This window comes from Archocentrus centrarchus, chromosome 16 (genome assembly GCF_007364275.1).
Source record: "Archocentrus centrarchus isolate MPI-CPG fArcCen1 chromosome 16, fArcCen1, whole genome shotgun sequence".
NCBI classification, from domain to species: Eukaryota; Metazoa; Chordata; class Actinopteri; order Cichliformes; family Cichlidae; genus Archocentrus; species Archocentrus centrarchus.
In genome coordinates, this window is record NC_044361.1 from 11524491 (window position 1) to 11536952 (window position 12462).

Sequence of the window (12462 nt, forward strand, 5' to 3'; positions counted from 1 at the left end):
TAGATTTGAAGTAAAAATGTATTTTGGATTCTACAATAGTGTCTGACTGTACAGCCAGCTGAAAGTTTTTTCCTTCCCCTTTGGCACTGAGCAAGGATTACAATTTTCTCAATTTAAAGTCACAAATGTTGTACTAAAAGATGTGGATTAACATGAACTCCATATCTGAATAATGACGTCTGAACCAATGGGTCTCTGCATTTACACCTGTTATTAAAAGCAAATTATTGGTATTGTAATTTCACCCCATAGACTGAGGATTCAAATTAGTTGGAAGATTTTTTTTTTTTCCCTGCATATAAAAATTTTTGGTGCACTACCAAGACGGATTTTAGCCACAACCAAAGAAAAAATACTCTCCACTCTAATGGCTTTATTTTTGGTCTAAAATAAAATAGCATTCTGTCATATAAGGAGTCCTTGTTATTACTTTATGTAGGCAAATCATACTATAAATATTTGTATAGATTGATTGCTTTAACAATTTATTTCCTCATGTGCAATCACCACACCTCCCATAGTACATTATTTTTCCTAGATCTGAGCTCTTGAATATTACAAGCCCTCAGAAAACAGACTCTTTACGGTTTTCGCTCTCGGTATCTGGAGGCCAGCTGTTTCTAGCCATGGTTGTCTGTTCAACATTATCATTATCATCTTTAGCTAACTATGACCATAGTTTAAAATTAAGCAAAAAAGGATGGGTCATTCCCACTGGAAGCCTCACTGAAATGCAAAGTGTGTAGGAGGCAGCATGTGCAGATGGAACGAGGCCACATTAAATTACTTCAAATGAAAAGAAAGATGACTCTGGTTCTTCAATTTGTCAGAAGTGAGCCGTTTCCATATCTACACCAAGGAGAGGAGATGTATCTGGGAATGATCTGGAGAGCAATCAGTGACCATGTTTTAAGGTTGGGTTTCATCAGTGTTACTGCAGTGACAACTTAAAATCAAACACATGCAACAGGAAAATTAGAACCAAGTATGAATGCTCTGAATAAGCTTTTGCTGACAGACTCGAGGCCGTTCTTTAAACATCTATTTCGCTGACCACCTGACATCAAATAAATTCTTGGCGATGTGGAATCATTTAGAAACTGACATCATCGTGATCGCTCTCCCTCAACCACCCCCGTAACTGCGACCAGGGTCTCTTTTTAACAGAGAAAAACTCTTGATGTCTGTCATGGAGTTATTAAAAAAAGCTGCTGCAAGATGTGGCAGAACATCTCTGACTCAAAAGTGGAGAACCTCGATTTTAAAAAAAAAGAAAAGATTTGCTCCAAGAGGAAAAATGATCATTCAATTGAACTTAACCACAATAGTTCTAGCACTCATACATTTAAATCATATTTTCCAAAACATGTTCAGAAAAGGATGAGAAGTGTGGCAGTAAAAACTGGTGCAGTGATATTTTTTTTTTTTTTTTTTTATTTTACTACTGGAAACACATCATTCTCCTTTTTCAACCATAAATACTGAAAGTTTGGTTTTACTCTGCTTTTATTCATTATCATAAAACTGCTTCCATCCCAGGAAGCCGGGATCAGTTTTGCGTAGGCAAGAGATTAAAATGTTTTTTGAAACATCTCACTAATGTGTGGTTGAAATTTTGGTACATTTTCCATCGGTCCAATTGTGTGCCGCTCTGCTGAAGTCTCTTTAAGGCGACCTCAAATAACAGATTATTCACCCATTGTAATTATGGTAGGCGGTATTAAAAACAATAACAACCACAGCTGTAGAGACGAGGACAACGCGCTGAACTTGATGCTAAGCAGAATTTGCCGGTGGCTTCCCAAGCCCATTTGCTTTCATTTTTTTCCACCTGAGTAAATGGCAAACAAACTGATGTCAGCGTACTGCCTGGCACCCGGCCGCTTCCACGCTCTTTATTTACCTGCAGCCTTTGCCTCGGGACATGCATTACAGCCTGAAGCCATTAAGAGAGTGTGGAAGTTGAGCTGAGCTGTGATAAGAAGGTCTTATCTGTACAGTGAGTCAACAGACCCCAGAGTACTCAGAACACTCATCATAACCTACATCACTTCCAAGAATCAGAACAGATGCTGATGCACATTACTCCCGCAAGTACCGCTCCCTACAAATCTCCCTCCTCTATTAACCATCCAGTAAATTCTGCCTTTGTTTGGGACTCTGACAGAATGTTATTTATATGTTGTAAGACCTGAGATATTGATGCACTTGTGCACTGCATATCCTTAAATGACTCCCCCTGCATGTGTTGAAGAAGGTTTAACAGGTTCAGCCAAACTGGTTGCATCACTATGAGGGCTGCGATCCAGGCAGCGCTGCAGTCACAGAGACTTCAGCTGGAGAGCAGGCCAAGAGACATCTATTAAGGGAGAAAGTTATACACATTTAAGAGAGGAGAGTGAGCTGGAGAAAGCACTTACCAGGTACGCCAGAGACCTACAAGATATCTCAGGTCCCAAAAGGAAAGCAACAGAGTCAGCGCTACTGCCAGATATTCATACGCTGTAGTCGGTCCAGCAAATTAGCATGTCCTTTATCGAGGTTTTAATGCCAGAAATGTGAATTACTTGAAACAACCTGTCTATTGATATAAAACCTGCTTTGACAAGTCACAACCATGACAGGTTTGAGCAATACACAACGCACGACGGTGCCTGTTAAATTCTTTAATAGGCCGTGTTAAGCTGTTATGATTTCACTATGGATAATATGCTTCTGTTGTCTGTAGTAGAATTTTAAGGTTCTTCTTTCAACTTAAGCCTCCCCTTGTGTTTGTAGACCATATGTTTATAGCTGTACTGTGGTGTAGGGATACTCGCTTGAAGTCACGTAGTCCCACTGTTCTTAACATAGAATCAGGCTGTGCTTTCACCCTGCTCAGGAAGACTCACTGTTGTCTTTAATATGTCATTAGAAACAGATCCAACTGTATTGCGATTTTACCGCAGCCCATCCAGTTCTTCCTCAAAAGTCTTGATAAATCACAAAACTCAACACCGACTTCCTTCTCCATCAAGATAGATTCATGCTCCATAAACAAAGCTGCACACAAAGTTTTTTTGATACTTTAACCAGCTGTAAAAAGCTGTTGCCAATGAGAAACAAACTGCGATAATAAAGGTTCGGGATTCTGCCCATAAAGAAAATTTATACCTGATAAATTCCGCAAATCTCAGGTGCCTCTGCACCGCTTCCAGTGTGGCTTTCATTTTTAAGTACTGTTCTAACCGTTCTCTTTGCTGGGTCACTGTTACTCACTTTCTTTTATTATTTTTTTTTTAAAGAGTTTCACAAAAGACGTTTTCACAGATCAAGTGCTTGGCTCTGTAAGTGTCCCCTATTTGCACGATATTCTGTACAAACAGGAGAAACTGTGTTTTAACTGTAACACTGTGAAACATGTGAGCATTCAGTGGAAATGGCCCAAACAGTCATGTCTGCCAGAATGCAACTGTCCACTGGCACACAGCACATTGAAAATGCTTTTTTTTTTTTTTTTTTCCCTTCTTTTGGGGGGTGGGGGTGTCTTACAATCATTGCTCTACCTGCCTGAATTGGCTCCCTGTTACTTTGTCCAGGGTTGCTGTTTTGACACGCTAGATGAGATTCATCATGTAAGAGAGCTCAAAAATGATCATGAGATGATGACCTTAAATATCGAGGGCTTGGAGCCAGAGGGGTGTAACTGACATTTTGGTCAAAATTGAGATATATATCAAATGAAAGATCTTGATGTGCTCTATCTACTGTCAAAATTACAGAAGTAAAATATTAATAGAAATAGAGCTATTCAACAAAAAAGAAAAGACTTAACAATGAATGCACACAAGAATTTGGTGCCAAAAGGGCGTAAGTGCATTTACGACAAAGACAAGATTATTGTTCATTAAGCATTGTGTCATAAATTTATAAAAAGAAACATGCTTAAAAAAACAAAAAACAAACTAAAATCAGTATACAAAGTAATTCAAACTACGGTCATTTTTTTGTTTTGGCTCTCCTGTAAACTTGATGAAATGTCACTTATGTCACAACACACCTGAGTCAAATATAGAAGTCATTAGCAGGACTCTGGAGAACTTGACTGCATACTGAGGAGGTAATTCAGCCATTTGATTCAGGTGTGTTGGATCAGGGACACATCTAAAACCTGCAGGACAGGGGCTCTCGAGGCCTGGAGATGAAGAGTCCTGGTTTAGATTTTATGCATTACCGCTGTCATACAGGTACTTTCACTGGTGTTAACCAGACTCTCTTTTTTAAAATGGTCATATTTATTTTATGATCATGTGATTTTTCTACCAGTTTTTAACTTATGATATTAATGTTGTTGGATTTTGGCCTCTATATCATTTGTGAATGTGTACATTGGTATATGAATTTTTTTTTTCTATACTGGAATTTGTGATCACATGATCATTATCTGATGTATATATCGGGTGTGTCTTGTGCCTGAAATATTATGTTTTGTGATTTCCATTAAAGTTGTTCTGGTGTGCAGACTCTACTTTAGCTTTTTTGTTTTTTACCATTTGTTACATTTGAAGTTAGCCAATGTTCATTAAAACACAAATTATAAGATTTGAGTGTTTGACACTGAAAAGATTTTAGTTGTTTTTGTTTGTTTTCAAGCAGATGAGCTTAGCTAACACAGCCTCGGATGCCCCGGTGGCTCAAAAAACAAACAAACAAACAAAAAAGAACATAGAAGAGGTAAACTGGGACAGGAAGACAGCAGACAGTGTTATGCTCTGCAAGTAACTAAGAGATATCAACAAAACACCAGCCAATTAAAAAAAAACAAAAAAAAAAACTCTTTCCCCCTCTGTGAGATTACGCTGACAGTTTCTTGGCCCACTGCATTTCTGCAGTTTGGCATTTGCAAACTGTTTTTGTAATGAAGTGATATAACGTTTATGATTGCAGGAATACAACAAGCACTCCTTCAACCGTCTACTGAAAGGTTTATGTATGATAATGTACAAGTTTAACATTTACAGCTCGCTTTCAGCACTGCTAAACACCAGCATCAGGAGGAATAACGGAGGGGAAACAAACCACTCTCATCTCAAGAGTCTGGTAAAACAAGATGCATACTTTCACATGACTTAAGCTTTTTATTGATGACAAGTGTAGAACTCTTCTGAGGGGTTTTCCTATGAAGCAAAACTTCATTTTGGATGCAGCTGAAATTGATATCAGTGGATTTTATGCTGGACAGAATAGCCACAACTAGGAGTTTCCCGACATACCTGCGGTGATGATTACTGCAATACTTCAAAAAAAAAAAAAAAAAAAAGAAAAGAAAAGAAAAATTGATTAGGTTGTTTAATATCATAACAACCCCACACCAATACAGTCAGAGTTAGAGAGTCACTTTCCAGTTCATCATAGCTCTCTTCCATTTTAGTAGCAGACTGTCAATAAGTAACTACTATACTGCAGTTTATCTACACATTTTATGGCTGACTGCTTGTTGCTGCAGCTACTCCTCTCACAAACCAGGAAAGACTTGGTTCCCACAAGATAACAGACTTACTCACAGAGCTATCTTTAGACTATGGTACATGTTGACCTAAACACTGGACATGGGGGTGAACTAATGAGGACTTAATTCTTAAATTAATTACCATTTTGTTGTCTGCTCTTGCCCTTGCTCCTCTCTGCTTTCCAACTTAAAGCTAACAGTTTGTGAATAGGCTGATAGAGTTGCTGCAGATTGGTGCCATCAATTAGCTGTGCGTTTCAGTGATATTTGTTCAGAGACGCCCCCCCCCCCCCCTTTTGCCTTATTATTAAGAATAATATAGCCATTACAGTTTTTTTGCAGCCAAATCCTTTTTTCATGTTTTAATATTCTTTACATCACTCTCAATCTGCACCCACCTTGTTCACATTTGTTCACAAAGTGTAACAATAATTTTAGCTGAAAGGTTTTTTCTATTATTACTATTAATATATTATAGTTATTGCAAATTCTTTTAGCCATAATCATGCCTTAAAAATCTTATATTATAGCAGGGCAGAAGACTGAGAATTTAAGGAAGAGCCACCGGAGGGGGGGAAAAAAAAAAAAAAAAGCCCCTTGCTGAGGTCCTTGCCGCATCCTGGGTGCACAAACTGCTGCCTATAATGACCCGTGTGTGAACCGATGACTATATTATAAAGTGGCCCTGGTCAATTCTTCACTGGTCGGATTCAGAGTCTGGAAAACCTGAGAAGGAGGTCGGACCAGAAGAATAATGGGAGCAACAGAGATATTTTGTAAGACTCCTGAGTGGCCAAGTCAAACAAATGTAGGCCCAACAGATGAAAATGTTGGCAAAAGGCTCGTCGGATCAACAAGAAAGCTGTTAATCAGTAGGGAGTAAAGTAACTCACTTAGTGAGGAATCGGAAAGGTCTTATGTAGCATCTTTACACAGCTCTACACTTGGGCTGCCCAAGCACGACAGGAAGACTTTCCACAGAGTATCATCGGAGCCATGCGCCTGGCAGACATAAACCAGCCATTTTGTTTATCCCTTAAAGAACGACTATTACATTTACTGGAACGCTCTAGACTGTGGGACAAAATTAAATACACTCACTTTTTCTGTATTTTTATAGCAATTTCTGCCCATGATTCCTTTTTGTCAACAAGAGGCGTGAATATATTTAGATCCAAGTATAGCTGGTGGCTGCCTGAACAGATCCCTCAAGAAGAGAAAGGCATTCTTCTCTATAGCACAGCTTTAAGGATCTCTACCACAGACCGCACACAGATGCACACACACACCACACACACCCTCGACTCAAAGATACACGAGGTAAATGTGACTCATAGGACATGAGAAATTTTAATTGGCTGCCAGCAGCTGGATGTGTGTTTGCAGCCTATCTCACTGCCTGCACACTTGCCGCTTCTCACGTCCAGTTAATAAGCAGCACAAAAGGCCGGCTTTACGGAGACGTGAGGCTGCAGGAAAAGCTGGACACCAGGTGTACAATCTTTTGAATTAACAATGTCTTGGCTACTTCCTCTCTAAACAGAAGAACATAAGTTGTCCCAAAAATCTATTTATCAGAGGAGAACACCCGTCTCAAGAGGCTCCACCAATTTCTAACAGTTTATTGACTGAACAGAAAACGGTTCCATCTCACCATGCCCCAGGAAAAGTCAATGAAATGATGCAAATATATTTTAGTACAGCAGTTGTGTAGTAAGTTTTTCATGTTTAGTTAGTGTGGCTTCTTAAGTGTGTTGCTTCCTCATAAGAAATAAAACAATGACAGCTAAAAATGAGCCTTTAATGTAAAAAATAAAAAGATACTCCCAGCCAATGACCAGTCCTACACCCAAGGCAAATATATGGGGAAATAGCAAAGTACACACATACATTTGTATTACTACAGTTCTCTCATATTATATTATATTATGATATAATATATATATATATATATATATATATTATATATTATATATTCTGTATCCTTTACTATTTAACCAGTAGTCTTGTATAGTGTGTTCTTTCATTACTTAGAGCTGTATATAATGAGGCAGAGAAACCAGTAATAGGTAGCACATATGATGGCTACTCAGCCTGATTTATCTCCGTGCAAATTATTGTGGGGCCATATCTTTTGTAGTGTCATTATGTGTATGAAAATGCTGCCCAGCTAATTCAATTCTTACATGGGTGCTGTCTGACGTGTGGCTCAGTTTTTACATTTATGTTATTTTTTTTTTATAAGTTACTGTTTTATGTTTATAGCCTGTTAGCATTTCAGTGGCATCACAGTATTTGCTGCTTTTTTCCCATTTTAATCTACATACACTATATGGACAGAAGTACTGCTCCACACCTCTCAACCTTTGAATTCAATTGTTTTCAGTCTGATTGCCACGGGTATGTACACTGCTCCAAAAAAATTTAACAAACATTTTGAAAAAAAAATTCATACTGGATATCTATACTGATAAGGACCGGGTAATGTGTTAGGAATGAAAGGATGCCATGTCGCTGGATGGAAATGATAATTATCAACCTACAGAGGCTGAATTCAAAGACACCCTGAAAATCAGAGTGAAAAAATGATGCAGCAGGATAGTCCATTTTGCTGAAATTTCACTGCAGCAACTCAAAATGGTACTCAGTTTGTGTGGCTCCCACATGCTTGTATGCATGCCTGACAATGTCGGGGCATGCTCCATGAGACAATGGATGGTGTCTCATTAGAAATCCCATGTTCCAGAAGTGTTCTATTAGTTTTAGGTCAGGTGATATCAGTGGTATCAATTCCTTCATCCTCCAGGAACTGCCTACATACTTTCGCCACATGAGACCAAGCAGGACCCATCATGACTCAGGACCCACTGCACCAGTGTAGGGTCTGACAATAAGCCCAAGGATTTCATCCCGATCCCTAATAGCAGTAAGGTTGCCGTTGCCTAACCTGTAGAGGTCTGTGTGTCCCTCCATGGATGTGTGTCCCCAGATCATCACTGACCCACCACCAAACCGGTCATGCTGAACCATGTTACAGGCAGCATAATGTTCTCAACAGCTTCTTCAGAGGCTTTCACATCTGTCACATGTGCTCAGAATGAACCTGCTCTCATCTGTGAAAAGCACAGGACCCACTGGAGGACTTTGGGCCCTCAGGCCACCCTCAGGAAGTCTCTTTCTGATTGGTCAGAGACATTCACACCAGGTCATTTTGGAGGTCATTTTGTAAGGCTCTGAAAAGTGTTCATCCTTTGCCTCCTTACATAAAGGAGCAAATACCGGTCCTGCCGATGGGTTAAGGACCTTCTACAGCCCTGTCCAGCTCTCCTAGAGTAACTGCCTGTCTCCTGGAATCTCTTCCATTGAGACTGTGCTGGGAGACACAGCAAACCTTCTGGCAATGGCACATACTGATGTGCCATCCTGGAGGCGTTGGACCACCTGTACAACCTCTGTAAGGTCCAGGTATCACCTCATGCTACCAGTAGTGACACTGACTCTAACCAAATGCAAAACTAGTGAAGAAACAGTCAGAAAAGACGAGGAGGGGAGGGGAAAAATGTCAGTGGCCTCCTCCTGTAAAACCATTCCTGTTTAGGGGATTGTCTCATCGCGGCCCCTCTAGTACACCTGTTGTTAAGTTAATTAACTCAATAAATGCAAAGTTCCAAACCTCCTCGGGCATTAAGATCAGCACAAAAACTGTACACCAGGGACTTCATGGCATGGGTTTCCATGGCTGAGCAGCTCCTATAGGTGTAATGTGTAGGACGCCCTGTACTTTTGACCATATAACGTGTCACTGGGATTTAAACTGCTGGTCAGACATAAGTTTTTAACCAATCTGTCTTTCTTTTTTTTTTTTTTGGACTTTAAAACAAAACGGACTGATCAAAGATTCAGCATCAAAGAGCTGTTTATAGGTATTATACTTAAACTAGTTATGCATGGGTGGGTTGCAGTGTGATGAAACTCTTAGATGGTTGTGTGGATTGCAGCTCTGCTGATTCTCAGGCATTTAAAGTCATGCCAGCCCAAAGCAGCTGTGCAGCGCCCAGTAGTTAGGGCACCACTTGTGAGGGGTTACTGAGGACACTCAGGGCTCTGTATTTCTGCCTGCTGTCATTGTTACAAAAATGAAAGCATTTAACCTTGGGGCGTGTTTCTGAGCATTTTATTCCTTAAACAAGCAAAGAAGTCTATGAAAAGGAAAACTTTGAAGACTGCCATCTTTAGTGTCTCTCAGCTTTTTTAGCATTGTCTTGAGAATGCTGCAGTTTGGCAGTAAAGTCACTGTTTTTAAGGATTTTACTGCCTAGAGTAATCAGTGTCTTTTTTTAAAGAAAGACACTGATTACACTGATTCTACACTGATTCTACAATGGTGTAGTCATTTACACATTCGCTTGGTGAGCAAAAGGTCAGGAAAAACTCTGCCAAATCAAACATGCGGAGCCTCCCGCTGTGCTAACCCCTTGTGGCAAGGGAGCAGCTGAAAGTAACTTCAGCTTTATTTTCCACATAAACTAACTAGCAGAAGATAGTTTGCTCCGTTGATACACTAGTTATTCAGTCGGTTAATTGTTTCAGCTCTAACCCATTCCATCAAATGTAAGGAACGTTAAATTCTAAAACACAAAAGGCTGACAAACAGAGTATTAATTTAAATGCTAATATCCATCTGTCAACATGGCTCGCATTTCAAATAAAAAATTATGGCAGACATGTCTACCTTTGGACAACCAAAGGTCATCACAGCATTGTGCCTTCAGCTCCTTTTATGCTTGAAACGAACGAGCCGCTGCATTTGTGTGTCTCAACAGCGTTGCGTTCACCACCTTTTATTTGTGATGGCAGGTGTTGCATAAGCTACTCACATTTGTTTTCACCATGAATAATGTACATCTGGATATTTGCTTGTGTGCTTCTGATTAATTAAAAGATAAAATAAAAGCCGTTAATGCGTATTCCTGTGCATTAGTCTGCTTGATAATAATCATGATTTGGACTGAAATTAATTCTGTGCCTTCACTGAAATTTGATAATAGCCTGATTAAAAGGCTGCTTCTCTGCTCAGCCAGCAGAAGAGGCTCGAAAAATAGGTCTCAGTAGAAAGAGGAAGAGAAAAAAAACAAAAAAAAAAAACAGACTGGCATCCCTAGAGTGATTAGTGTAATGCAACAGTGACTTTACTGCCAAATATGAAAGAAGGGACAGTGCCTGTGTGTGTGTATGTGCGTGTGAGACAGTGTATGTGTGTGTTTGGGGAAATTGGTTTATAGGTTTGACAGATGTTTAAGGAATATTGGATTGGAGGAAATGACAAGGAGAGATGTTGTTGACAAGCTCGAGGTGGCAGGCTTGGCATTAGGCCTGTTAAGCAGCACATAAACACACTATTCAATTTCATGGCAGTTGTTTTAATGGGGCACAATTTCAAAAAAAGAAATAAGACTGCACGGACTTGAGAAGCCCCCCTTGAACAAACTGTAACTGACTGCAGCTCACTTTGAGCGTTTCAGCGCCAACACAGCACCGCAGTCTCTGCCATCAGTTCAAATTGACTCCCTATTAAATTACTACCCTCCTACCACAGTTTCTTCCTGCCTTTTAACTGTTGGTTATAAGATATGCTTGGCAGCGGGCGCAGCATGGTGCTTACTGATGAAGGTGTATCTTTCACTAGAGGAGCAAGAAACTTGGATAATAAACATGCAAAATTAAACAGCTAGGTATTCAAAAGCAAAAAAATAAACAAAACGACAAAGGAGCAGTGATGACAAAGAAAGATCCTGAGTGAAGAGGCTACATGATCATGATTCATGTCCCTCTGCGAAGCTCTTTAAGGTCTGACTAACACACACCTTTTTGTCTCTTCATAACATCAGACCCTCTCCAGCTGGTCTCCTGGTGGTTTAGTCTACAGACACTTGCCTTTGGTGAGCAGGAAAGAATCTTTCTAGGCCACAATTCTCCAAACTGTCTTGTGTCATACTCCTTCCTGCATTTCAAAGTAAATAAGGATGGAATACCCACTGGCAAGAAACCTCCTTTCTCAAAGCCCTCCCAAATTAAATATTTTATTTTAGTGAGTGCCATAGCCTGTGTAAGGCTGAGGCAACATAAACTAGTAGTCGTGTCTTTCCAGCGGTGGAAGGAATCCTGTTTATCAGGAACCAAAGAGAACCGCACTGCCCAGAGGAACATTGCCTAACTTTGCACCACAATAAACACGAATCCAGCAGAAAGATGGTTCCACTGACCAGCAGTATTTATGCCAAATGACCATCCAAATGAATAACAAATGTCAAAGTAATGAGACTAGCACTCGAGTCAAACGATTCTCCAAATCTACAGTTTTGAAATGAATGAGAAAACTGGGGGAAAACACGATTAATCATTCGTCTGATTATTTCCTGTTCACTCTTTCCCTCAACAACTTTAAACATTACAGCTTCCATCTGACTGGGGCCCTTTTGGCAGGCTGTGACAGGAGACGTTAAAAACTAGATTCTGTTTTACATCCGTTGCACCCTTATTCAAACATTTATTTGTGACACTTTTTTTTCCAGGTTATTGTGTTTGTGATGTATGCATGCATTTGTGTTACCTTGCAAACAGTTTCAGTATCCCAGGGTAGGATTGTCTGCAGATCGATGACCTCGCAGGATACTCCCAGTTTTTCTTGAGCCATGGTGGCCACCTCCTTCAGCACATGAAGCTAAACAAGAAATTAAATGGGGGAAAAAAAAATAATAATAATGTTTTGGCTTTTTAGGTCTGCCTTAAATTTGCTGTGTTTATATTCTAACAAGCTTACACTTAAAATATCGTGACTATAAAAAGGAATATTTTTATATTATCTCCAGATGCTGAAGACTCTGTTGGTTTAAAATGGAAAAACAAAAGCTTATTCCTTTCCCACCACAATGCGGAATGTTTAAGAACTTGTTTACCACCCTTTGATGCACCCT

At 39.7% G+C, this 12462-nt stretch overlaps 1 protein-coding gene across 2 annotated transcripts in view; it reads right to left on the bottom strand.

Moving 5' to 3' along the window:
• Nucleotides 1-12462, bottom strand: part of bckdhb (branched chain keto acid dehydrogenase E1 subunit beta) — a 57739-nt gene that overhangs the window by 28122 nt on the left and 17155 nt on the right. For both annotated transcript variants that reach the window (XM_030749809.1, XM_030749808.1), the window contains one exon: nucleotides 12099-12209. In XM_030749809.1, coding sequence (XP_030605669.1) covers nucleotides 12099-12209 — 111 coding nt within the window. The remainder of the gene's footprint in view (nucleotides 1-12098; nucleotides 12210-12462) is intronic.